We start from the raw sequence: 27,983 nt of genomic DNA, 5'->3' as shown, positions 1-27,983 counted from the left end.
TTTTAAGTGAGAGCTTTACGGCGACCTTTTTATATCTTCTCCATCTTCAACCACATTCCCCCATCAGGGAATGCAAGAGTCGCTGGTGCAACGTACTTGATGGTGCTCTGAAAGAGAGGCCAATGAATACTGCGTTATAAAAACACAAAACCTACCTATTCGCGTCTCCAGCTCGACGCTCGCCCTCCCGCGGCGGAAACGGGAAGCGCTCTAGTGAGGGTCCCCCGATTCTCCTGCTCAGTGGGCATGGCGGAACTGCTCGCGATCATGGCTCGCGAAATGCCGTTTCCGAATGCAAACAACACTCTTCACTGTCCCAACGTAGTGCTGCAGCCGGTATGTGATTGTACCTTACTGGAGAGTTTTAGTATTGCGCGTAGAAGGGAACGCAAGCGGTGTGCGTTTGCGTTAGAGTTGCGTGCCCCACGTTGTGCGTGCGCCTCATCGCCACGCGCCATCCAAGACCGCGATTTCGGGCTCCGCGCACGCGCAGTGTGGAACGCGCAGTTTGGAACGCGCAAAGCTAACACAAACACACAGGGCTTGAGTTCGCTCGTATACGCAATATTAAAACTCACTACTGTTTTACCGGCTTCCAACGCCAACGAAACGTGCTGCAGTGAGCAGATGTGCAAGCAGGTAGGCGTTCCTTCGAACTGGAAAGGCTGAGATTGGCAAAACTACGGCGAGTAAATACAAAAGTAAATAAATGTTATGAAAAAACTAGTAATCAAAAAAAGCTTTTTTTTAACTTTTGGGTATTTGGTCTGGAAGTATATTGGCGGCGACTTTGAACGTTTCGCCGATTGTCAAAAGTCGCGACTTTGATAACACAATATACTTTACCCACAATTAATGTAATTTTACATGGATTTAATTAGCTAGAATGTTTTCATTGATTTTAGACTTTTTTTAAATTTTATTTGTAATTAAAATGAAGCAATTGGAACCAGTGATGATAATTAGCACAGTTTTCATTATCATATTTCTTCGCGCGTTTAAAGTTAGATCATAAGCAACAAATTATATTAAAGCTTGAAGAATTACTTATTCAAATATGTGAATTTTAATATTATTATTATTAATACAAATCGCGGCAATGTATTCCTCTAATTAACGCCAAGATCACGAGAATGCTCTTTTTAACCATAATAGTCTTTCCAGAAAGGTATAATTTTGTTTTCTTTTTGGCATATGAAAAACTCTGACATAGTTATCAAGATAGAGAAACAGTCAAACGCTGGATGTAATATGAAGTTCTACGCGTCACGCGGTGCTATAAAAACACACAAACACACACTTCAGCTGTCTGACTCGGATTCCGTCTTGGGTTGTTGCAGTGAGAGCAGCGTTTATTAGTTTATGCGTTTCGTGGACATATTGTAAAAATCGGAATTATTCACTTATTCTTGTGCTGAGATAATTGTCATTATTTCCCATGACACTTATCTGAGCGAGAAAAAGGCAGCGAGAACGCACAGATATCAGCACTGATTTTTACAACAATTACGAATATCAGCCTGGATCGAACAGTATGTCACAAAATAAAGTTTCCGCGAACAACTTTTTAAGTAAATAATTACGATATGAGACACATCTTGAGTCATGAAAAAATTCGAAATTAAAACCTCTGTCGAGAAATTAAATCCAAAATAGAGGTAAGTTTCTGTTTCGCTCCAGAATTAAAACGCGCATCCTTCTGTAATTAATACGCTAAACACCGTTCTTGTTTTCAGGTTAAAGAGGTGACCTGCGCGCATAAAACATTAGCTTCCTCGTATTACCCGAAATAATTTATGTCGCTCAGTGAAGCCAGCACACTAGACAGACTCAACAGCGGCACGCATCTCTGACCCTCACTAAACCCGCCATCTCGGAAAATGAGTGGCGCCACCTATAGTTAGTTGGAGTCTCGAATAGAACCCGATAACTTAAAGCCGGTGTCCACATTGCTCACACATAGTACAAACTTCGAAGTGTGCGCTGCAGAAGTTATGGAAGATTTATCCGCAGGTACGCCTCAATCATATGTTCGAAGGACGTTTGCTTCGGGTATATATTCACCTGTTCGGATTTGCCGGGTAAACAAGCGCAGGAGGTGCTCAGGTCACTTTGCATGAGTCACCTGACCGCAGATCACAGAGTCGTTGGGATCCAAAGAAGGCGAGAAGCGCATGATGGACAAATCACCAATAACGTGTGGAGGCTCGGAAAGGGGATATGGGCTGCATTTCATGAGCACGGTCTCCAGCACGCGCTGCATGCTTTCTACCGTGCTTTGGCTGCGCGTTTGAGCTCGAGGTGCACGAGACGGCGAAGGGCTGTCGAAGCTCGAATTACACGAGCTCGCGCTAGAGGCGGGAACAACTGAAGCTCCTCCCTGCCGTTTTCATCTCGTCAGTGACTGCAGTGGGTCTACGACTCCGAGGGGGGGGGGGGGGGGGGGGGGGGGGGGGGGGGAGACAACGATAAGATGGTGAGTCAAAGCGACTTGCCTTTTCTGGTTCGTCACTGAGGTGCAACTTGAACTTGGCCACAGCCTTGGCCATAATCAGTGGGAGCTCTATCTCGGCTAACCGGGACCCTGGGCAGCTCCGAGGTCCGATGCCGAAAGGGATGTACGCCATTGGCTCGATCGTTGCCTTGTTTTCCGGGCTAAACCTGGTAACAAAAAAATACACGGTGTTTGCGTGAAAGAACCGCTGTTAGTCAAATCAAGAAGAAATGGCATCGTGATAAAAATAAAACGAAAGATAAATGCACGTGGTTGCTTGGGCTTAAAGGGAAAGTGGCCTAAGGCCCCAAGCAAATACTTTGCTACGAAGAATACTGGATACCAACTACAGGTTTTCCGGCTCATAATAATCTGACTACCAGCTTTTTTTTTATTTGAGAGTCCCTGAAGTTAATCCGTGTGTTCACCAATTTCATCTGAGTGAACAAATATGCAATCCATGCGCCAACCAATCAAATTCAAGTTGTCACCAGTTTAACCCAGATGCCATTCAGTTTAATCCAGAAGTCACGTAATTTAATTATTTTTTTATTTATGAATTAACAGAACGCATGCTTATCCTTTGCAACTTTCTAGAGCTTGAAATTGCTTGCAAGTCATGAGTGATTTCTCATCGTATATGCACGTTGCATACTTTTTTTTAATTTATTAAGAGGTTTTCGGACATGACTCAAAATGATTCGGAAATTTACCGTTTTTAAAAGTTGTGAATTCAATCAAATACATTTAAGCAATCCAAATCGATGGCAATATTGACGTTATTACAATTTTATAAGTTCAAGCCTCGACTAGCGGTGCTTCTGTCACCTTGTACATTTTACCTGGATAAAAAAAAAATTTTTTTTTCACAGCGTATGAGTAAGGAAAGCTTAACTTCTGATAGGCATTATTTAGCAATTAACCAAAGTTCGAGAGACTTAACAGTGAAACCGCTAGTTTCTATGTCTTTATTTTAGTTCTGTTTTATCAACTTAGCAGCATAAACATTTAAACTTTCCTTCTTTCAAAACAAGATGATGTTATATTCAGACCGCGTGTATTCCGCACTCGGATATGTTAGTTACATGCGCTCAGTTTGAAGGGCGCGCACATTGTGCTTAAAATGACTTCGGTCGTAAAGTCTGCGCAGTCAACGTGTTCAATTTTCTGCAATATTTCGTGCGTCAGATGTCTGCACTTCGCTCATTGAGGTATTCCTTCACGCCCGACTTGAGCTTTAAAATTATTTCTTCAATTGGAATGAGGAATGTACTGTGCGATGGTAAGTAAAGTAAGTTCCCGAGAAACGAGAGCCGTGTTTTTCGGCTCAGGTAAATGAGCTAAGCATCGATGAAAGCTCAAACTTTGTGAGAATTTGACGCTAACTATTGGGATAGAACGCCAATGTTTGAGAACATGACTTCACCTGGATCAAAATATAATTGAGAAATACAAAATTGTGCTATGAGCCTACGTGTAGCTAAGCCTAATATCGTCAATACAAGGAATGACACTGTGGGCGCCAGCAGTATTTCAGCGAAAAATAAACGTGTAAGCGAGAAAACAATATGCGTTTTCTTGCTGAGACGGTCTTTGCACTGGAATAAATGCTACATGGTCCCACAGTGTTATTTCTTTTTTTAACAATATTAGACTTAGGCGGACGTCGGCTCATAAAGAAATTTCGTTTTTCCCAATTACCTTCTGATCAAGGTAAATGTCATGTTCTAAACCTTTCGCGAACTGTCCCATTCGAAAGCGTTATATTCTCACGGTGTTTGAGCCTCTTGCGATCCATTGTATGTTTACCAGCACCGAAAAACACGATTCTACTTTCTCAGAGACTCCCTGTACTCCAAAAAATGCCTGGGACAAGCCGGTGTCTCCGACCCGTTGATGTGAGGGAGCATGATCAGATAAGGGTGGCTATAAAACGCCTGCGCTTAGAAAGCTGAAACCTTCACCTTATGTTCGTTTAGGATCATTTATTCAATACTTCAATTATTTTCAAATTTAAAAGTAAGTCGATGCTTATTCAATTTTAAGGTGCTCATAAGGCGACAGAATCATCGCCAGTAATAGCCTTGCCATCCGTACCATCAAACTGAATACTATATGCGTAATTTAAAGTCTAACAACTCTTCAAAATACGTCAAAATATCCACAGCATTCATGCAGTCTTGAACATTCCGTGCGATTGCCTAAGAAATCTCTTTAAGGTCACGAAAAGGTAGGCATGCCAGACGAATGCAGTGAGAAGTCACTCATGACTTGCAGAAAACTTGGGGCTCTCAAATGGTTGTAACAAATAAGCAGGAGTCATTTTTAGTTCGAGGATATAAACCGAACAGATTGAGTGACTCCTGAATCAAAATGAATGGCGTTGGGACTAAATTAGTGACAATTTGGATTAAATTTGTTGGTGCTTGGATTAAACTGATGACCGCTTTTATAAGATAGGTGTACAGCTGGATTAAATTAAGGACATTCGGTGTACAGCTGGGTTAATTTAAGGGACATTCAAATTTTTAAAGAGATATGAAAGATGCCATTTGGATTATTATGAGCGGGAAACCCTGCAGAGCTCGTACCCGGGCTCGTATCCGGTATCCGGACGGAACAATTAGAGACGCCAGAACGATAGATGCCGCCAGCTTTTCCGACGAAATCCTGCCGCGTATGAAACCCTTTTGTTCCGTAGGTGTGCCCAATGTTGCCAATAATTTAACTTATTTGGTGTTCGAGACGTTGAGAAACTGTGACTAGATAGTCTTTCCCGATTGCAAAAACTCTAAAATCTTCAGGTTAATAATGAATGAATGAATGCATTGCGGCTATTTCCATTAGATCTGGAAATGGCTTGCGACACCTATCTAAATAGCATATACAGTTACTCTAGCTAAACAGTTTTTGCGTGTGCCATCTCTCGGCGTGGTTTCCGGAGCAAAAACTTGTCACCTCCAGACCTGTAGTGGCTGGTTTCAAAACAAAGTGAAGTAATTGAAACAGAGCTGGTAAATAGACAGCTTTGCCACATAAAGAGTAATACACTTTTTGTTTTAAAACAGAGCGATCCATTTTCAAAAGTCGTTGAATCACCTTGCGATCTTGTCTCGGTGCGCTCCCATAGTCATGCGCTGGTTTACCGATTTTTTAAACGAGTTCGTCCAGAGAGCATTTTAATTACCCGTAGAACGGGGGTATAAGGGTATAAGACAAATTGACCGTATGATCGGTCATAAACATTGTGCTCGAATGGAAAATATCGTGATTTCTGGTGGGGCACCGGACCGAACCAGAACCAAAATCCGAAATTTAAAACCTGAAATATAAACTTTATCTCTTCGTACAAAAGAAGAATAAAATCAAAACATTATGATTTGTTTTTGTTCCGGAGAAAAAAAATTAAAAATACCTTTTCCTGTTTTTTGCTTAGTAAAACTTTCGGGCGCATTCGTCGCGAAAGTATGTCGCGAAAAGTACTTGTATATATTCAAACTTTTATGTTTTTAGGTAACGTCGTTATCCTTGGGAGCTCAGCTGAATGGCCGTAAACCGAATGGTATTTTAGAATCTTCTCACACGATTTAGTAACTGCAAAGCTTCTTCTGTTGATGAGCATTTATGCGCCCGCTCAGATTTAGGGAGATCGTGATGTTAACTTTTTGCAGCTTTTAGAATTCGCCAAGAATGAAAGGATAATAATGTTCACCCATCAGGTCATCGTTTAAAGATGAGCTTAAACATGTGTAAACGACGCCTACCGGAACTTCCCGCATTGACACACAAGTATCTATATACACTTTTACAATCGTGGTCAGCGTCGAAAGATTTCTTTCTCCACTAAAATTCACATTTTTGTCTCAATCTCTAAAGAATAAGCAAAAACAGGCTTAATGTTTTTATTGTTATAGTACAATTAAATGGGCAAAGGTGTGAGCGAGCTGGACAGGAATCACGAAAATTGTCCCTGCAGAAGGGGAACAAGAGGGACAAAGGACAAACACAAATCTCCAAACACAGCTCGGTGACAGGTGCGCGACCGAAAAAAAGGTTAAAAGATTTTAAGGTTACGGTTATAGTGCAATTATAATCGCTTCACTGGAAATGAAGAGGTCCCGGGTTCGATACCTGGACGAGACGAATTTTTTTGGTCGCGCACCAGTCACCTAGCTGTGTTGGGAGACTTGTGTCCTTCGTTCCTCTTCTCCGAGGATTTTTTTGTCGTATTTTTGTTTCTTGTTCTTTACAAACAGTTTTCAACGTCGCCCTATTCATATTTAAGATTTTAATAAAACTGTATTTTTTACAGCTCTTATTTTTTTTATCAACATGGATATACGAAACAATTCAAACCAATATATACCGCGTTTTTTTTGTTTTTTTTTTCTTTTTAAGTCTTTTGGATTTCAAGATTCTTTTTTTTTTCCTCAACCGGAACGAGAACCGCTGCAAGAAGTACAGTATTTTGGTTTGACAACCTGATTTGTGGGCATTCAATGGGCAGTATGCAAAGTAGCAGTTCCCCTAGCGGTTCAGGTGCACCCTGGTAGCAGAAGACTGTCAAGGGGTAGTTTCGGTTTCGGTTTGTCCGCGTTCTGCATCCGTCGTCTGCCATCGTCTCCGCACCGCTATTGTTCGCGTCGTCATGGATTGCTCCCCACTTACGCGCGATGCCATGTGTACCCTTTTTCTTCTCATTGCTACATATCAGAAACAGCGACTAACGAAACAATTACGATGCTTCTGGCACAGGGAGTGAGCGAAAACGCTACAACGAAATTCTGTCTCGCTTGTTCGTTATTCGCAACGCGCGTAAGTGTGGACCAGACTTGGGAAGTAATCCACTACTTTTTCAAGTAATCTTGTAATTGCCGCGTTACTTTTTTTCGGAAGTAATTTGTAATGTGATTTCGTTACAAAATATTGGTAACAGATTACTTTAATTACTCGTAACATTTTTTTAATATGAGCATAATACAGTAACTAGTACAATTCAAGCAGAACATTCAGCAGCATAAAGAGAGCAAGTTCAACAAAATAGAAAACATCAGGATGGGGAGAATAGCCGAAAAGAAAGCACGATTTTTTTGTTTAACCGGTCACTAGAACCTCTAGAAAAACGGGCAAGGCATGTACAATATACGAAAGACAAAGATCCAGATCCGTCGCCTTCCATCGTGTTTTTCTTCTCCCGGGCAGGAGAAAGCTCTTCGTGTTTATTTGATTTTGGCTTTTACACCATTTCACCCTTTCCAACTTTTTCAACGTCTCCCGCCACCTGCACAGACATTAAACTCTAGTCCGTACCCCCTCGTTTCGCGGGTTCCCAACTCGAGTAACAGATGATGTAGCCTCGCGCGAGGGTGTCGAATTCCCTTTATCTTTGCTGTGCACGACTGTATTCTAGCACGCACTTGAAGCACGGCTGAAAAGCGCCCGGCGCGAGGCAAAGAGCATTGATTTCAGTGGTACGGACGATACTTCTTTTGGTTTACTTGTCTGGGCATCGTAGCCGAATCCACTCCTCATTTTACAGTCAACTGTCAACATAAAGGGGGGGGGGGGGTTATGCCATCTAAGAGGTGTTGACAAAGAGAGGGACAGAGATAACGCGTAAAAGTGGTGCGATCCTCCATCGATTTGTGAAACCGATGGCTACCGCTCCTCTCGGTCTCTGTGCCCTCCCCTCCCCTGGCCTCCACGAATATCGGCATGAAAGTGAGAACCGATGAACGATCGATCACCCGTAGCCGCCACTTTTTCTCTGACTGGTCGAGTTTTCGGTCATGGAGTGTCCGTCGTCTCCATGGCCATCTCTTTATGAGATGTTTAAAATTCAGGGCATTAAGGAGAACGTAAAACTAGAATTTCAGTGCATACTTTGCTTGCCAAAAAAAGCACATTGTCATCAGCAAGAACAACAAACTCTAATCTACGGAAACACATGAAGGTAAGCCGGGACACCTGCATTCTGCATTGGCTATACATTGTAACGTTAGAAACAAGTTTTTCTTTCCTTGTGAATAACAGGCGAAACACCAGAATCAAAAGGAAAGCTTTCCAAGACCGCTTCTTTAGCTCCGAATCTCGCAGCGGAGGTAGACGCTGGTACCGAGCATGCGAACCGCTAGCTTTGTCTGCACAATTCTAGGGAACATTTCTGGAGGCCGTAATGTAGCGGAATGGCGGGTGTGGTTGCAGCTTTCGGTGCCTTGTCAACGCACAGGTTAACGGAGTGCACCTACGCTCTTTCTCTTAAATACAACGTTTCTTTGTGTTTTTTTTTTAGAACTACTACAATGCGGGCGTATGCGAAATGAAAAGTAGTGTTGCAGAACAATTAAAAAAAATACAAAAATTCTTTCTAATGTTTTCTGGATAAATGTACGGAAAAAGTAGCGTGAAAGGAATTTGTAACGTAATGAGTAAAGTATTCCGTTACTTTCCAGCAAACGTAATTTGTAACTGTAATCCATTACATTTGAGGCCCGTTAATTTGTAATTGTAATCCATACATTTTTCAAGTAATGAGCACAAGCCTGCTGTGGACCAATCCACGACGACGTGAGCAATTGCGGTGCGAAGACGACAGCAGATGACAGGTACATAACTCGGCGAAACCGAAACTATTCGTTGATAGTCTTCTGCTCTCAGGTTGCACTTGAACCGTTAGGGGAGCTGCTATTTTGCATATGGTCCATTGTGTTGTTTCTATAGACCTTTCCAACGGCGGTATCGATCGAAGCGATTTTCAACGCGCGTCCCTTGTTTTTGAGAGTGTGCGTCAGTGATTTCCGACTGCACTGGGCTGCCGGTTTTTCGTCAATCGACTGTGGCAGCCTGCGTAGGCGCAGTTCCAGACTTTGTTGGCGAATAAATTGCTGGGTTTTATTGTTTCCTTTTTTAGGGAAAATTGAATTTACCGAGGCTTTTAAGGAAACATTGTATTAATCAGGGCGAAGACGTATATTATCTTTTAAAGCAACAACCATGATGGCAGCACGTTGGCCCTTTACCTGTCAGGATTGAACTTCTCGGGGTCGACCCAATATCTTGGATCGTGGTGCATTAGTCGAGCGGGAACTTGAATGTTCGTGCCCTTTGGAATACGAAGGCCATTGAATTCGAAGTCCTTCTGGCACCTTCTGCTGACGAGCCTGCGTGTCATAATTATTCGGTTGGATCAAAGTTCACGCTGCATTTGTTCACCTCTGTTTCATCTAACCAGAAAGCGCCTGTCGATTGCACATAAAGCAGAAAGAAATTACTAATAATGTACTTAGACAAGATTTCGTGACGTAGTAAAACCCTTGAAGTTTCAGTTTTAATCGTGCGTTAGTATTAGTACCCAGATGACAGAGAAAACCTGACGGCGTCCGTTCGTGGGCAAAACAGTGGAAAAGGAATCAAACCGAGCAGAGAGAGGGAGAGTAGTGAAGGACAAAGGGGATAGGGAAGAGGTGCCACGGGGCGGAAGCTAATGCGCGCGCGGATGCTGGCTCGAGTCTAACCTTGCAGGTGTGCCGAGTGCGTATGCCTTGGTTCGTGCTCTGAAATAGAGTGCGAACCAAGTACTGGCGCTGGTCCCAGTAGGCGGCAAAACGTTAAAGGAATATCCATCAAACGATTCTTATAGAATCTGCTATGCCCCCGTTCAACTAGAGCGACAGACAAAAACAAACGACAGCAACAAGCCTCAAACCAGAGCCTTTCGCGATTTCAGGGGCTTTCCAGAATAAGAGAGGCTATGCTAAGACTCGAGCATCATGCACGCGCGGGTACCTTTGGTAGGCTTGCAATCGCTCGTGCTTACTTCACGAGCACCGAACGACTAAACGCCTGCCAAAGGTACCATCGCGAGCATGCCGCATGGGTTTGAGGCTTGTCGCAGTCTTTTGTTTCTCTCTGTCGCTCTAGTGGGACACGGGCATTAGCATGATCCTCGGGAAATGCCCCACACGTCCTCTTTTGGGAAACGCTAACACTGGCCCGTAAAGCCGGGTTCACACTGCTCACACATCATACAAAAGACAGTCTGCAAAGACGAGTCACCACGACATCCGTGGTTCGAATTCCGCGTGCCAAGTTGTCTCCCTGAACTCATTGATATGCCGCATTCTAAGGGCGGATCTCGCGGTTACTCGCGTTCGAATCTGCATGCAGACAGCCTTTTGTAAAATGTATAAGAAGGGTTACCCCGTCATAAAAAAATCCAAAAAGAGGCAGCAAAAAAATTTAGGATGCAAAAGAGAAACCCAAAACAGAAAAGTAAAGGGCTCAGCATTAATGTTTCCCAAAGGGGGACAAGGGTGGCGTTTCCCAAGGGTCATTCTCACGCATTCTCCTAAGAATCCACCAAGGTACCTTCTTTTAATTTTTTTTCTCGCTCCTTCTAATCAGAATCTCCCTTTTGCACCCGATAAAACGGGCGTAGTATTTGCGTCTCAATACTGTATTTCCTTGTATTTTGGGACCATCCTGCATGTCCCATTTTCTTATGTGTCGAATAGCCTTCAATAGTACACTTCAATGCACATTCGTTTTCATTTTACAATTGCTTATCACTATCTGACTACTTTGTAATATAAAATATTATAAAACGCGTTGGTAAAACAAAAATTTTGTTTTGAGCCACAGTACCCTGGCAAGGGGGGATAGAATCTTAACGATTCCTGAATGACTTGGTTCAGGTATTTCAAGCTGAAGATGTTGTCATAGTTGAAATTTCCCTGCAACAGAGATCAAAAAAGAAACTAATTACTTGTTAGGAATAAAGTAGTATGCTCTTAAAAATGTGTACGTGATAACTAAGGCATCAGATTTGGGTTGAGACTGTCTCGTGCTGCGCGTAATATAACGCAAAATTGTATAATTAAGTCAAATATTTTCCAAAGCCCGATCAAAAAGGTTTTCCTCCTAGGCCGCAGCTGCTTTATTCGGTGATGGAATTCAAAAATGGTACATTCAAACGAAAATTTGGAATCTTCTCTTTTCCAGGAGCACCTAATTTTTCAAAATAGGCCCCGTCTGCAGCGATGGACTTCCTCTACCGCTGCACTACACTCCGCATGCTGTCGTGGATGATTGAGGTCAGTTGCCGACGAAACCAACGGCACATTGCATCGGCAACCTCGTCGTCGCACGCAAACCATGCACTCCCTAAATCTACCTTTATTTTAAAAAAAAAATCTAATGGCGCGAAGTTTGGGCTGTAAGGAAAACACCTTGGAACCCCAGCTCCTCCATCGCGGTTTTGGTCTCGTTAATCAGTACTTAAAGTCAACGAGGTCTCGGGGGACCTCAGGCACCCCGCAGAGATATCTACGTTGGGCCTGAGACCCCTTTGGGGAGTAGATCAAACCATCGCCTCCCTAGCGGCGAAGTTGAAAACTAGACCGATGAATACAACTTGAATTGTTGAGGCGTGTTTCTGACGTACAGTTCAACACTGTCAGCTGACCGCTATGTCAGCATTTGGATGCATGTGCATGTCATTAGTTTAAAGGCAAGCTGCTTGTCAAATTATGACCCACTAACCCTCCACCCCCCCTCTCCAATCCGAACGCCAGGTTACTACAACAGAGACCCCCATCCACCGGTGGGAGACCTTAAAGGGCCACAAAAAAGAAAACCATATCGTTTTTTTTTAACAGTCTTGTTGGGACACGTGTGTCAAAATATTAATTTTACGCGAAAAACAAAATTTTTTAGAGGAATATTGCAGGCGAGAGCCGAGATTTAGTCGGTAGTCACCTCCTTTAAACTTTTTTTCTCTCTCGGCATTTCGGGCGCGTGGAAGAGAGGTGGATCGGCTTCGCCTTCACGTTGAGATGGAAAGAGCGAATTACCATCTCGTTGAGCGAATGGCCATTCCGTGACGTCATGGACTTAGCGCGCAGAATTTCAAATTTTTCGCCGTCTCCAAAATGCTCCAAAAATATTTTTTCGCGTAAAATTTATTTTGTGACACGCGTGTCCCAACCAGTTTGTTTAAAAAGAAAAAGGTTTTTTTTTTGTTTTTTAGGGGCCTTTGAAGCACTGGGCTTAACCTTCTTGCCAAGCAAATCCTAAACATACCACTCTTCGCGAAGCACAATGAGAATGGCGACGCACCATGTGACTTTAGAGCAAGAAGAATGTGATAGGTGCAAGAGCAGTTTTAATCGAAGATTCCTGTGTTCAGATTGTTTTTAAAACGCTGAGAATTTTATGCCATTGCATAGCGTTCAGAGACTTACATCTTTCTGCAGAAGAAGTTTCACTTCCGCCCTCACTTTGTCTTGGACGTCCTGATGTTTTGCCAAAAGGTATGCGGTGAATGAGAGTGCCGAAGTGACCGCCTCAAGTCTGAAACAAACGTTTTGTTGAAAGGTGAGTTTGCTGGCAACACTCAAGCTAAAGTGATTCGGCGACAAGGAAGGAAATATAAATTGGCAGCGACCTTTACTTTCAAAGACGTATAATGCATGAAATGCAGTATTTAGATAGTTTTAATTACAATATGTTCAGACGACTATTTACAGTAATTTATAATACAGGTCATGTGGTATCAATATATAATTATATATATATAGGGTGACCCAACTCACCAGGCTCTATCAAAAATAGACCATAAAAATTGAGGCCTGAAAATAGCAACGTAAACTTTTCGCCAAAGGTGTATTTCACAGGTCGTGTTTATCTTCTAAAATTACAAAGCGTAGCTATCTCTGTGAGAAATAGGGCCAAGAAACTGGCCAGGGTCTATGGCAGGCGGCGCCGCAGACGACCAAGTCTAGTAGCGGGGTGTGTTTGGCGTTCGTATTGATAGATGGCGTCGGGAGCAGCGTCTGAAGGTGCAGCCGACCAGCGAAAGAAAGCAGACGACACGCAGACGAAATCCGTTGACAGCAAAAGCGCCGTCGTTATTTCTTTTTTTTTTTTTTTTACTTGAATTTGCTTTTATTGTCCACATTCATTTTTTAACCAATGTACATTTCAGAAAGATTATGTTCATTTTAATTAACCACGGTGGTCGCGACCCGTCGCGATAAGGCGGTAGCGCCATCCATCATTACGAACGCCAAACACACCCTGCTACCGGACTTGGTCCTCTGCGTCGCCGCCAGCCCTAGACCCTGGCAAGTTTCTTGGCCATATTTTTTACAGAAAGAAAGAGCTACGCTTTGTAATTTTACATGAAAAAAAAAGTTCAGATTGCTACGTGCAGTCGTCGATTCTTACGGTTCATTTTAGATCGAGCCTGGTGACTTGGGTCGCTCGGTATTTATATATATAGGGATGTCCCAAGTCACCAGGCTCGATTTAAAATGGATCGTAAAAATCGACGCCTGCACGTAGCAATCTAAACGTTTCGTCACGGGTGTATTTTACTGGTCGGCTTTTTCCAGACTTGTACCGTACGCATTACAAGTAATCAAATTACTTGTAATCGATCACTTTTTGGAGTAATTTTGTAATCAGTTGATTACTTTTATTAGGCAGTAATCACAAGAGTAATCTAATTACTTTTTGAAGTAATAAAATTACTTGTAACCGTTACAATTTGGCCACGGCCCCCCCCCCCCCCCCCCACCCGGCACACGCCTTTTTTTATAAAATGACAAAATTAAAATTTGCTTCTTTTTTTTTCGAACGGAAAAAAGAAAGATTTTGCGGAGCTGTAGGAAACGAGGTCAATCTCTTTCTATGTACAGTTTCTGTGGAATGTCCGTTTTTGTTTTTGTTTTTTTTCGTCCTGGGGACAGGAAGGGGGAAGTCCCAGGGAAGCCACAGTGCGTGACAAAGCCCATTCAGGGCGAAGTTTAAGGGAGCAGAATGTAGCTTTGTGAGTCCTTCGTTCAAACTAGCCCCCTCACGCACACACACACAGAAATAAAAAAAATATATAAAAAATCCTGCTTAGGGTACCTACTCGCAGCCCGTAGGAGAACCAGAACCGAAGAATGCCTAAAGCGGATACAAAATATAACAAAAGCAGTTGAAATATTTCCCCATTTCCCCTACGTGGTCTTTGTGACAAGCCATGTTTCGAGTTGAGAAGTGGTCGGGGCGATCTCTTCCGCTAATGGATACTGCACATGATCCGTTTCAAATCCTGGAGCTGTTGCTCTTTTCATAACATGCGAGCTCATCCACATGTGAATAATAAAATAAGCGACGCAAACAAATTTGAGCGACAACCCTGTCTCAAGCTTAACAAGATCTAGAACCCCCTCCGCTCCCCCCCACCCCCCACACACTGGCGAACGCCTAAATCATTAAACGTCTTCAAACGAATTCTATGCTTGTGTCCGCATTGTGAAGGTGCAACGACCACGAAGAGGGAGCCAGTTTTTCTTCTTCAATACTTGGGCAAATGTGAAATATAGGTTGGAAGTAGTTCATTGTTATGAGCGCTAAAGATGTGTCTTCACACACTAAAGTAATCGGAAAAGTAACGATTACTTATTTAAGTAATGTCCAATTACTTTTGCCGTCGAGTAATCAAGTAATCTAATCGAATACTTTTTAGCCAAGAGTAATAGTAATTGTAATCGATTACTTTTTTCAGTAACGTGTACAAGACCGGTTTTTTCTTGCAAAATTACAAAGCGTAGCTCTCTTTGCGTAATAAATAGGCCCAAGAAACGTGCCAGGCTCATGGTGGGCGGCGATGCACTGTTTACATTGCTACGTGCAGGCGCCGATTTTTACGGTCCATTTTAGATCGAGCCTAGTGACTTTGGACACCCTATATATTCGCGATACTTAGTAATTAGTTGGCTCATTAACTAAAATGATTAATTAACTTTTTATTTGGTGAAAATAGACATATGGTTTCAATTAGAAACTTGTTGAGTGACACGTCGCGTCATGGGGCGTCAGTTTTCCCGCTAAATTTAGCGGACAAGCTAGATTGCTGTATAGGTGACATGACGTCAAGTCACGTGACATCAATTTTTCAGAAACATTTAGCGGTAAACTGAATCGGTGTATAGGTCATGTGACGACGGCGCTGTGTTTGACCTGTTGGCGGGGCAAACATCCGTTCGCCAATTTTGGCCAACGGGTATATATGTCTCTCAGCTTGACAGGTAGCTTGGTAACCCACTCTGTCAACAACGTTGCGAAGCACGACGAAAATAGTCCCTGGAGAAGGGGAACAAGAGGGACAGAGGACAAACACAATTCTCCAGGGATTACTTTCGTCATTTCTTGTCCAGCTCGCTTGCACCTTTGCAATTAATTGCATTATAAAAATTTTAAAAAAGTTGCGAGGCGCTTTTTTAAATAAGAAATTTATTTTGTTTAACTGAGTTTGAGAGTCTGGAAAACGTCACGTTGATTTAGCTTGCCTTAATTTTGGTTGTTTGAAAAACAACTTCAAAGAAAGTCTTGAGGAGATTCTGCTGATGTCGTACAATATTGCAGCATGGCGCAGGAGAGATTTTATCCTGGTAAATTGCTTCAACAGACACATCAGAGCCGCTGTTTTAATGCTATGAGTAGTGCTTCACGAAGTTATTTATAGGCTTCGGAGGTTCTTTTTCTTACAAAGATTAACCGGACAAAAAACGCATTTAGTTGGCTGCAGCTATCTAGACAAACAGAGTACTACGGTAAACGCTCATTAGGGGTCGTATCCTCTCATCTTGTCAGTTATTGAGATGTTCTGAAAAATCATTTCGTGATTTGATCTTACCCTGCGATGATGAAGAGTTCGGCATTGGCTACTGTTGCAAACGGTGTGATCCTCAGTCCCCTAGGTGACTTGTCCGCTGTAAAGATTTGCAGTCTCAATCCGTTGCAATGAGACATTTTCCAAGTGTAGATTGTCATTTGTATTCTGAGTCATCGGGCTCAGCGATTCAGCATAAGATGATACTTTAAATTAATAAATTGGTTGCCAAGAACGCCGTCTTTCAGGGTTTTATGCCAAGTCATCATCACTTGACATTTTGTTTTAATTTTTTTCTGTAAGTTTATTTTAGTGTTCATTCTTGTGACTTGGACTGTACTAAACTGTGCCAAAAAAGTGAACTATTATATTTTTTTTATAGTTCTATGGCGTTGTCATACATTTATTTGACGATGCCGCGAAAAAGCGTCTGGTCTAAATGATTCCGCAGAACCGAGCACAAAACACAAAGAATTGCCGAAGTCAAACAAGTAGCTTCTTAAAGGGAAGCTACGGAGCTTCTTGGAAAAAATGAGTTAGAAGTGAATTCTAGTGTATTTTTACCCCGTGAACCCGAATACCCAAACCATTTGCTGCTTAAGTATTGTTAAACGCGAGAAAAACGCGAAAGACAGTAGCTGTCCGTGACGTCATCGACGGCTCTTTTGGCTGCCCAAGGCTAGGGGGGCGGGGCTTCAGCCCTATTTTGAAATTGCTCTTGCGGCTCTCCGGCGCGTCGCATTGAAATATAATTTTGATATCTGTTATTCTGAAGGCCAAATGAACGCAATTCATGCGTTTTTTCTCAAATGTAGAAGTGCCCCATCTTCCTTTTAATAATACATGCATTTCCCTGACAATATGCTTCTATTACACAGGAGTGCTGCACACAGCTATCGTTGAACAGAGGTAAAACATCGATAAACCTGATGAGTTTGAGCCGAAACAGTGTTGCTAGACCTAAATAAGTCAGCGTAGCAGACTTGGGCAGTGGAGTCAACTGGTAACACTATTAAAATATTCTTGCAATTTACTTACCTTTGCCAGTGAAATGAATCGTGCTATTGAGCTTCGTCTCTTCTCCGTGTTTTTCTTCTGCATTAAACAACAGCTGGAGCAAATCTTCATTCCCTCTCTGTAGAAATGGGCAATGTTCGGAATAATGCAACTGTTTAAGGCGTGTTAAATTTAGATTGACTAAATTGAAACCTCTGAAAATTTACCTTAGACGTCCCTACATGTTCAGCATTTCTAGTGCGTAATAATGTTTGTGTGTGGATCCACTAATCTCGTGTTTTGTTGTTCTTGTTATTAGGCATTGAGATGCCCCTAATTATTAATTATAAACAAGGTGCATTTTAATTTATTTACACAATCATTGACCAGTTATCGGTTTTGTAACCTATACCTAGGGTTCCGATTTATTTTTTTCCCCTCGGTAAATACCGATAAACTCTAAAAAATAACCCCCGAACTGGGTTGATTAAATTCGGGAAAGAAAAACTTGAAATGAAGCTCTCGTTGAATAAAAAAAAAAAAATAGAAAAGCATCATGGGGAGAAATCTTCGTCAACAGCTCTATTTAATTTGTGTTGACTCGGAATACAACCCCCCTCGAAAAGTGCACGAGGATGTTGCTTTCTTCAAGAGGCACAAGCTTTTCGTTTTCTTCTCTTATGGATATCGGGGCGTTTTCGAAGTATTGTAATCATGCGCATGTTTCTTCAAGGTTTGAAAATTCCATGTGCCCGTGTCCCTGCGATTTTTTTACGGCATAAATCCCGATAAGTTCTCATTTTTTGCCCTACGCCTAAAATAGACACGGGAAACTACCAATTCTACGAGAAAAAATAAACACTGAAAAAACGAATTCGAAACAAATATAAATTCCCGACAATATGGCACGGCATGCCATCTCATGCCTCGTGCAATCTTATGTTTTCTGTGTAAAAATGGATGATCCACACCGCAGCATCCCGCGAGTAGGCGATGTCGTGGCAAAATGTTACACGCAGATATGATTCTGCGTCGACATACATCTGGTGCGCGCGCGTGTCAGTCAGCAGTTGGCATTGATTTTTCTTTTTTTTTTTTTTAAGTTCTCCTTTTTAAGTAGAACGTTTTACCCAGGCAGTCCTTTACGCCGCCTCATGCTAGTAGGCCTAGGATTCAGTTTTTGTAGACCCTTCTTCCCCCCTGCGCTAAGCCTTATGCTTTAAAGAGGCCACCGCTACTGCCCATGCGCTCAGTTAATGCCGTCTGCCCAGTTTCGAATCTCGTTGCGAAAAGGGGTATGGGATGGGGGAAACCTATACGAAGACTTCCTAATGTGACCGCGAGTCGCACTCGCACAGCCATTGTAGATGACTGGCACAGCACAGGAGCCCGCTGATAATTTTAGTCGACACCCAAGCTCGAGTCTAGGCAAAAAAGTCATCGCAGCCCGTCGTTGACGAGCAAAATCGAATCTACGAGCCATTGGCGTGCAACCAATCAACAGGCACTGACCAAATGCAAACAATTAGCGAAAAAAAGTGTGTTTAAAATTTATTTACAAAATAAAACGTCAGATTCGTCCCAGTCATCACTGATGCACCGACTTTAATGTATACATTAAAGCCAGAGCATTTTGGATTTGCCTTAATCAAATCTAGCCGTAAAAAGCTGCAGCTTTAATTGCCAAGAAAAAGAATATACACACTTCCATAATTTTGGGTGCCTTGAATAAAAAATTGAGTGACTCAGAGCTTTTTTTTTTCTTTTTATGAAGTGTTGTACCCATAATAGTCGTTTATAGTTTTGATTTAATTTTTTTGTTACTGCCGTCAGGTTGTTTTCTTTTGTATTATACCAAGAAAGATCGGTGTGATGTAGGCGTGATGATGAACACGAAGTTCATTTGGTTCCCACGAAGCAGGCGCAGCAGGTTCTAGCTTGTCCATTGGTGAACTGCCATGAAGTGTCTCCACACGAACAGGTTCCGGTACCCGTTATTCGCAAATCTGTACCTTGGAGACTATGTAAACATCAAAAATATCACGCACGTCTACCCGCTTCGATTGATAATCCCCGACGCTCCGCTTCCTACAACTTGCACGAATATTTCTAGAATTCCATGGAGGGGAGATTATCAGGCTACAGCTGTGTTTCAGCCAATAAGGTGGTAAAACACGCAACAAAAAAACTTTGTTTAATGATGCGGACGACTTAATGAGACTTGGGAAACGCTGGATTGCCCGCCAGCGCATGAAATGATAAGAAGTGGCTATAGAGTAACTTGCATCAATCTGTATTATCTTTCGCTCAAGAACTGCGTCACATTGCTAATGGACTGCACCAAACTAAATATTTGAAGGAAGAGATATATTACTCGTTCACTTTTCTTGATTCGTGTGTATTAAAAACCATCTACGTAAGATTGCGAGAAATTATTTATAAATATTTAGGCCATTCAATAAATTGAAAGTAGTATACAAATTCATAATGCCCGTCTTTTTTTTTTTTTTTATAAGGAACACACTTTCCATGAGCCTGTCAAATACATAATGCTCTATGGACGTGTTCCGAATCTTACTTGAATGAATCTGAGTTACTCCGGCGGATTATGTCACGTGACAAAACAGATAGAGCAACGCTGGACGTGGGTAGGTTTTCAAAAGCCAAGGTAGAAAAGCTTTACCCTATCATGAGATCGAGTACATTTTAGAACACGGCCTGTGAGAAATAATTTTTTTATTTTTTAGAGCGCAGCTCTTAGGCGCCCGTTTCCGGCTTGAGCGGCGTCGGCGTCGGCGTCGGCGTCGGCGTCGCCGTCGGCGTAACCGCGCGGTGCATTATGGGTAAATTTTCCCGAAGGAACCCGAGGTCCTCCCGAGGTCCTCCCGAACTTCGAAGGAACCCGAGGTCCTTCGGGAGGACCTCGGGTTCCTTCGGGAGGACCTCGGAAGGACCTCGGGTTCCTTCGGGAGGGCCCCGGGAGGACCTCGGGCTCCTTCGGGAGGACCTCGGGTTCCTTCGGGAGGACCTAGGGGGGGGGGGGGTCACGTGACGATGACGTCATCAGTGACGATGACGATGACGATGCGGATGCCGATGACGTCATCAGTGACGTCACTGATGACGTCATCAGTGACGATGACAATGGCGATGCGGATGCCAATGACTTCATCGCATCCGCATCGCCATCGTCATCATCACTGATGACGTCATCGTCACGTGACCCCCCCCCCCCCCCAGGACCTCGGGTACCTTCGGGAGGACCTCGGAAGCACCTCGAGTTTCTTCGGAGAGACCTCGGAAGGACCTCGGGTTCCTTCGGGAGGACCTCGGAAGGACCTCGGGTTCCTTCGGGAGGACCTCGGGAGGACCTCGGGCTCCTTCGGGGGGACCTCGGGAGGACCTCGGGTTCCTTCGGGAGGACCTAGGGGGGGGGGTCACGTGACCCCCGAGGTGACGTGACCCCCCCCTTCCGAGGTCAACTGATCCCCCCAGTAGCCTTCCCTCCTCCTCCTCAGGAGCTGCGCTCCAATTCGGCGTTACAGGGAGTTGTAAACGGCTTTCATTTTTTATTACTTCGAGATCGCTTGTTCGCGCTAACAGTGTCGCGCTCTGTACGCACAAGTAGGATTTAAAAAAAAAAAGAAGTCTGGGCTTTAATTTACGTTGTGAAGGTGGCTGGCCAGTGAAGCGGTAGTATCCCCATGATTAACAAATGAAAAGTAAATGCACTGAACCAAAACTTTTTATATACAGGATGTTTCACGTAAGAATGACAAAAATTCCTAAAATATCTGTATTGGAGGTAAAATTATAATTTGCTTAGAACCGCATTACTCGTGGTGGCGGACGTGAGAAACTGCGCGATACTTACTAATTAGTTCGCTCATTACTTTTTAATTAGTCGGAACAGACAAATGGTTTCAATTGGAAACTTGCTGAGCGACATCAAAGACCCCTAAATCAGTCATTTTCACAAAGACTTCGGGCGCATGAGAAGCTTAGTAGTGCACTGAAGTTACCAGCAGTGGGGCAGGGACAGGGTTGACGGTTGCGGTAATGCGCCCGCTCGATTTTTCCGTCTCTTATGAAAGCCCCAGCCTTTTACCTGCTTTACTCAAGTGGTACAGTTTGCTCACTACTACGCTTCTCACGCGCTCAGTTTTTCTGAAATTTACTGATTTAGTGGCTCTCAATGACGCTCAGAAAGTTTCTAATTGGAATCATATTTCTATTTTCACTAATTCAAAGTTAATTGCTAAGTATCGCGCATTTTCTGGCGTCCGCCACCTCGAGTCATGCGGTCCCGGGAAAACAATCTTTTTACCTCCAATACGCTCATTTTAGAAATTTTTTGTCACCTTTACGTGAAACACCCTGTATGAAAGGCTAGAGACGTCAGCCCCCACGTCGCAAGCTGCCGTCGCCGCGGCAGCTTGAGCAACAGTAATCTTTACCGTGAAACGAATGCGGCGAGCGCTGTGTGCTTCGCATTGTTATCGGGAACGCCTTATCATCAATTATGAGTTTGGGACGCTTGTTTTGTACTTTTTCTTCACTGAAATAAATGCTGGGCTGTGTAAGGTACGCATGATGTGCACCGTTTGCTTCAATCGCTAAAGGTATTGTTGTTGTTTTGTTTTTGTTTTCGTGAGGACGCCGACACGAAAAAATCCTACCAACAAGTCATATACAGCGTCGCTGTCAAACTTCGAGAGCGGTTTTTAAATTGTAATAGTGTTGCAGGAGCCATGAATCCATTTTGACTTTACATTAATTTTACGAAAACTCACTTGTCCTTCTGCTCTACGTAGACGCACCAGTTCTGCGACGTGTTGATGAACTCTGGTTGTAGCCGGCACGTGAAAGCATTCCCGCACGAAGACGGTCAACCTTTTGATGCTGTACCACAGCGGAATAGCGTCTGTGAAATCAAGAGTGCAACATTGAAGCCTTATTTAGAAATGAAATATGCCCCTCTGTGACCAATATTTTATAGTACCATATGCGAGCACTATAGAACATAGTGTATGCCGTTTTCTCAGTGAGAAACGCACAAGTCAATTTTATCTTTGGCCAAGATTGTCTAACATACATTCCAAGTAGAATGAAAAAGATACTATTTTATCTTATTCCATTTTGTCGTTAATGATCTTTTTTAATAATTAGCACAAACAATATTTTGTATGCTAATTTGTATAATGAGTAAATAAAATTTAAAAAATATTTGAGCTACCTAAAGTTAGAATTTCGCTAATAGGATTACCTAAGTAAGGAAAAGATTAATGTTGTTCACCATTCTGATGTTAGCCTAAGACTGAGGCAGGAAAAGAGGAAGTTTCAAAGTAGAAGAAAAAGGAACAGTCGAGGATACGTCTCTAATGTTGTTCTTTCGTATATTATTTATGGAATGCAGGTCGTAAGTGTGCACGTTTTTCGTTGAAAATAATCCCTGGAGAATGGGAACCCGAGGGGCAAAGGACAAACGAAAATCTCAAAACACGGCTAGGTGTCTGGCGAGCACCGAAAAAATCCGCCTGGTCCGGGTATCGAACCCGGGACCTCTCCATTACAGGTGGAGCACTCTACCAACTGAGCTAACCAGGGGTTAGACGTCAGTAGACCAAACGGGTTTTATCACCTAGCCGTGTTTGGAGATTTGTGTTTGTCCTTTGTCCCTCTTGTTCGCATTCTCCAGGGATTATTTTCGTAGTTATTGTCCAGCTCGCTTGCACATTTGCATTTCATTGCATCATAATTATAGCCTTAAATTGCAAGCTTCACCCTTGTTGGTGTAAGACTGGTGGCAACTGATAAAACCCGTTTGCTCTACTGACGTCTAACCCCTGGTTCGCTCAGTTGGTAGAGCGCTCCACCTGTAATGAAGAGGTCCCGGGCTCGATACCCGGACCAGGCGGATTTTTCGGTGCTCACCAGTCACCTAGCCGTGTTTTGAGATTTTCGTTTGTCCTTTGCCCCTCTTGTTCCCATTCTCCAGGGTTTATTTTCGTCGTTCTTGTCCAGCTCGCTTGCACCTTTGCATTTAATTGCATCATGATTACGTTTTTCATGTTTGTTTGTTGTTGTTTTTTAGTAGGCTCTGATCGATATCTGTTGCCACTCAGCAGAATTTGTGTCAGTTCGCCATGTCCCCAGACAACTGAAAGCACGCAGTATTAGAAGTTTTGCTTCTTTGCGTAAGTCAAACGGCAGATTTCTAGAAGGGAAAGAGGTAGCACTACACATAACCATGGGCTATGTATTTTGTGATCTCTTATTGGGGAGCATATGACCATAAAGTCTCCTCTCAGGGAACGCCTATAGGCGCTCTTCAAAATAGTATTCAAATCTTTCCACTAGATTACTTTTTGCTTGAGTACTTACTGAAAATCATGATCCACTTGAAAGGAGACCGTCTGAGGGACTCTCGCACAGAGTTCACGAAAGGTTCGGTCTCTCTGGAAGCCACCTGCAGGTTTAGCCGAGCACCCATATTGTAACGCAACAGGATCTCCATGGAAAGCCTGAAGAACGGTTGGTCGATTTGGACGCATTCCTGTTCCGGTGTCACCTTCTCCTCCATGATTTCCAGAAACTCATCGGTGCATTTTTCTATGATCGGGAACGCCTATAAAATAAAATAAAAATAAAACAAAACACTGCAGACTTGCGCGCTAAGGAAGTCCAGCGCTCCTACTTTGACGCAAAGAGCGCTGCAAGCGACGGAGGAAGCATGGCGAAAGAAGAGGCTGCGAATAAATTTAGGCCTAAAAAGACAGCGCATGCTGACCATGACGTACCCAAGTTACACAAAGTGGGATTCGAAAGGGGACGCACGTCGGTTTTGCAAATCGGGCCAAAGGGGGGCTGCTCTTTTGGAACCCAGAGTACTTGGGCAGCCCACATGCCCCACCCCGTGGGGCCCACAGGATGCCTAGGTGTGCAGCTCACATGGGCTGCACACCGCTTCGTTGGACCCACAGGGGTCTAGGTGGGCAGCCCGCAACGGCTTCCCTTACGGGGTATCGAAGCACCTAAAAATAAGTAACTGCAGATTGATATCTAGGTTCTTTTGTTATACCTAAGGTACAAAGATAGGTACTTTTATTTCTCTCTGTGTGCACCTATTGTATTGATTGTGAGTCCACACATCTCGGTACCAGAAGAGAACTGACTCTCGTGCTTTATGTCATGAGCCCGCGCCAGGCTCCGATCTGCTGCTCGAGCGCCCGCGCAACACCGATACATCTTCCGCTCTTTAAGGAAAAGAAATACAAAGAAAATAAGTACGAAAATAACATAACATACAAAGAATGCGGATAGCATTAAATAAAAAATAAACACACAAACGAAACTATGAAAACTGTTCAAATGTTTTGTCGTAGGTTAGTCGACGTGGTGCGTGTCTGCTTCGTGATGATCTTCTCAGTGCTGGAGCCTCATCTGTCAAAGTTTCACCGGATGCTGGGGATGGATGTGTGGAACGATGGTCTGTATCTGGGTTACAGTGTGGTTGTGGAAGCTGTGGAGACTGCGAAGTCTGTGAAGGCTGCGGATTGTCGTGGGCGTCGGACTGCTGCTGTGGTGAAGCGGCATCTTCATCCAGGCAATCATTGAATGCCTCCGACGTTTTCAACAAATGACGGCGGTTTCTCCTGTAGATCCTGTTCCGCTCGGTTTGGACAGTGTAGGAGCGTGGCCCGGCACAATTTGTTACCCTAGCTTTCTCAAACCAACCGCCTTTTCCTCGCATGCGGACGACGTCACCGCTCTTCAGGTCCTTCAGCGACGTTCCAGGCTTGTTTTGTTGCCTCTTGCACACAGGTTTCCTCGGGTGCGATGAGAAATCAGGAAGTTGTGCTCGCAGTTTTCTTCCATACAGCAACTCTCCCGGAGACTGTCCTCCTATCAAAGGGGAACACCGATAGTTCAAGAGACCGAGAAAAAAATCATCCCCTGCATCATCACATTTCTTTAAAATTCTCTTTGCAATTTGTACCCCTTTTTCAGCAAGACCATTGGATTGCGGAAAGTGGGGGCTTCATGTCACGTGATGGAAGTCATAAACCCTTGAAAACCGTTTAAACTCGGAAGATGAAAATTGTGGCCCATTGTCTGAGCAAACTTCTATTGGAATGCCGTGCCTTGCGAACCAGCCTGACAATGTATGGATGATGGTTTGCGAACAGGTGTCCTGGAGTCTTTCAACCTCTGGGTAGTTTGAATACGCATCAAACGCAACTAAATGAGAGTAACCTCCATAGGCAAACAAGTCAATGCCAACACGATACCATGCGTAAGGAGGGGGCTCGCGCATCATTAGTGGTTCGCGGGGTTGATGATATGCAAACTTCTTACATGTCGCGCATTCCGCAACAAAGGTGTGAATATCCTGCGCCATTCTGGGCCAAAACATGAGTTGGCGTCCCCTTTCTTTAGATTTGTTTACACCTAAGTGCCCTTGGTGGACCCGAGCTAACATAACTCGCCGAAGTGACGAAGGGATCACCACCTTCGTTCCTTTAAGAATGATGCCATTGACCACCGACAGTTCAGGGTCTAGTGAGCTGAAGTTGCCTTGCAGTGGTTACCCGTTCTCTAGACAGTGAAGGACGTGTTGTAACTCAGGGTCCCTCTGTGTTTCAGTTCTGAGTCTGTCCTGTGTTGTCTCGCTCACAAGTGCGGCAAGCATTCCCACAGCGTGTGCTTCAACATCCTCCAAGCCTTGCTTGTGATGAGGACTATGCTGCCCAGCTCTTGACAAAGCGTCAGCTAGCACAAGCTTTCTGCCAGGTAGAAACTGTAGCGTGAAGTCGTACCTCATCAGTCTCAAAAAGAGACGTTGTAGGCGAGGGGGAACATCACCCAGTCTTTTTTTTTTTTTTTTGATAAAGCGACCAACGGGCTGTGATCAGTCTCGAGAAGGATGTGTCTACCATATGTGAGGTGGTGAAACCTCTCACATCCAAATACCAGCCCAAGCGCCTCCTTCTCAATCTGAGAGTATCGTGATTCGCTGTCCGAGAGTGATCGGGAGGCATACGCTACACGGCGCCACGACTTGTCGTACAGCTGCAATAAGGCCGCTCCGAGTCCATCTGTAGACGCGTCAGCCGACAGTTTTGTGGGTCTACTAGGGTCAAAAAGTGCGAGGACTGGAGCACTGGTCAGCATGAGTTTTAATTGCTTCCACTCATTGTCATGAGCCGCTGTCCACTCAAAAAGTACATCTTCGCGAAGAAGTTGTCTAAGATTTGCTGTGCGTTCGGATAAACTCTTTAAGTATTTTCCAAAGTAATTTATAACGCCAAGCATGCGCTGGAGAGCTTTCTTGTTTGTGGGTGCATCCATCTTCACGATATTTTCTAAAAGACTCGGATCAGGCCTGATACCTTCTTTGCTCACTACATCCCCAAGGAAAATTACTTCTGGAATTCCAAACTGGCATTTCTCTGAGTTTAGCGTCAGGCCTGCGCTGTGTGCAGCTTGCAGAGCTGATCGCAGCCGATCATCATGCTCCTGTTGCGTAGCTCCCCAGACCAGCACGTCATCAATGTAAACACGTACCCCCTTCAGTCCTTCAAAAATTTCAAACATCGCACGCTGGAATACCTCTGGCGCAGAAGCCAATCCAAATGGCAACCTCAAAAATCGGTATCGTCCAAAAGGGGTGCCAAATGTGCAAACTCGCGATGTTTCGTCAGTCAACGGGATTTGGTGAAAGCCTGCCCGCGCATCAAGCTTTGAAAACACTGTGGCGCTAGCAAGCTCAGCTTGTATATCTTCCCTTCTCGGCATTTCGAAATGCTCACGTCTCAGACACTTCAGCGGCTCCATGAGGGCTTGAGGTACCCTACGGGTGGGTTGAACGACAGGCACTGTGCCTTCCTTAAAAGAGATGCTGTATGGACGTTGGATTTTCCCGATGCCTTCAAACAGTGCTGGAAATTCTCGCTGAACTTGGGATTGAGTATTCGTGATGGTGGCGAACTCGTGCACACGGTTCACCAAGCCTAACTCTTCACAAGTAGGCAATCCTAGAAGTGCACGCCTGTCCTTCTTGACGACAAAAAACTCGGCGGAAACAACTTTTCCTTGGAACTTGAGCATGAGTCTGGCTTTTCCAAGGTGGCCGATAGCGCTGCCGTTGTAGCTTTGTAACACCGCCGGACTTGGTATCAGGTGCTGCCTGGAGTTGGCGCTTCGGAAGAGTGACAGCGGGAGAAGGTTGACTTGGGAGCCGGTGTCTACCTTGAACTGTAGAGGCACCTTTTCAATCATTACCTTGATCAACCAGTCTTTCTCAGCGATTTTCCTGGACTCGCCGACCTGGAGTATCTCAAAGTTTTCTTCTGACGGTATTTCTACTTCCTCCACTCGCCGATTGCTTTGCTCATCTTGAGGCTTTGCGTCAGAACATATCGCGAAATGGTGTTTCTTTCCGCACAAATTGCATTTCTTGCCGAAAGCTGGGCATCGGCGTGGTGCGTGAAATCGGTTGCACTTTCGACATCGCAGACGTGACGCACTTTTTCACTCTTTTCCATGGCGTCTACTTGTTCTACTGGTGCCGGGTGCTGATCCATCCACATCCTCGCTTGTTGCGACGAATTCTCTGCAGCTTTGCAGATTCTCGTTGCTTTCTCAAGGGTCAGGTCATCCTCCCTCAGCAGACGTTCCCGCAGTTTGTGATCTCTGACGCCATCGACAATCTGGTCTCTCACAAGAGAATCTGTCAGGTCGCCGAAATTACACGAGCGCACTTTGAGTTTAACGTCTCTCAAAAAGTTTTCAAATGACTGACCTTCCATCTGGATCGTCTTGCGGAAA

The 27,983-nt window shown here is 43.9% G+C and overlaps 1 protein-coding gene across 1 annotated transcript; it reads right to left on the bottom strand.

Moving 5' to 3' along the window:
• Window positions 1–29: 29 nt before the first annotated feature.
• On the bottom strand, window positions 30–16,318 carry LOC115322773 (cytochrome P450 3A41-like). The gene is made up of 6 exons (XM_040206624.2): window positions 16,182–16,318; window positions 12,736–12,844; window positions 11,138–11,226; window positions 9,514–9,654; window positions 2,496–2,661; window positions 30–107 (listed from the first exon to the last, which is right to left on the bottom strand). The coding sequence occupies exons 1-6, from the start codon at window positions 16,316–16,318 to the stop codon at window positions 30–32; spliced, it is 720 nt and encodes a 239-aa protein (XP_040062558.2).
• Window positions 16,319–27,983: the final 11,665 nt, after the last annotated feature.

Source organism: Ixodes scapularis, unplaced genomic scaffold (genome assembly GCF_016920785.2).
Source record: "Ixodes scapularis isolate PalLabHiFi unplaced genomic scaffold, ASM1692078v2 PGA_scaffold2__306_contigs__length_199485367, whole genome shotgun sequence".
Taxonomy (NCBI): domain Eukaryota; kingdom Metazoa; phylum Arthropoda; class Arachnida; order Ixodida; family Ixodidae; genus Ixodes; species Ixodes scapularis.
This window is presented reverse-complemented; position numbering and strand designations above follow the sequence as displayed.

What these genes read in the sequence shown, in the direction of transcription:
- LOC115322773 (XM_040206624.2), bottom strand. Translation starts at nt 16,318, where the DNA reads ATGACAATCTACACTTGGAAAATGTCTCATTGCAACGGATTGAGACTG. An exon ending in AACTTCTTCTGCAGAAAGAT is followed by an intron (nt 11,227 to 12,735) that starts GTAAGTCTCTGA and finishes TCTCTGTTGCAG; the next exon opens with GGAAATTTCAACTATGACAA. An exon ending in GAGAAGTTCAATCCTGACAG is followed by an intron (nt 2,662 to 9,513) that starts GTAAAGGGCCAA and finishes TTTTGTTACCAG; the next exon opens with GTTTAGCCCGGAAAACAAGG.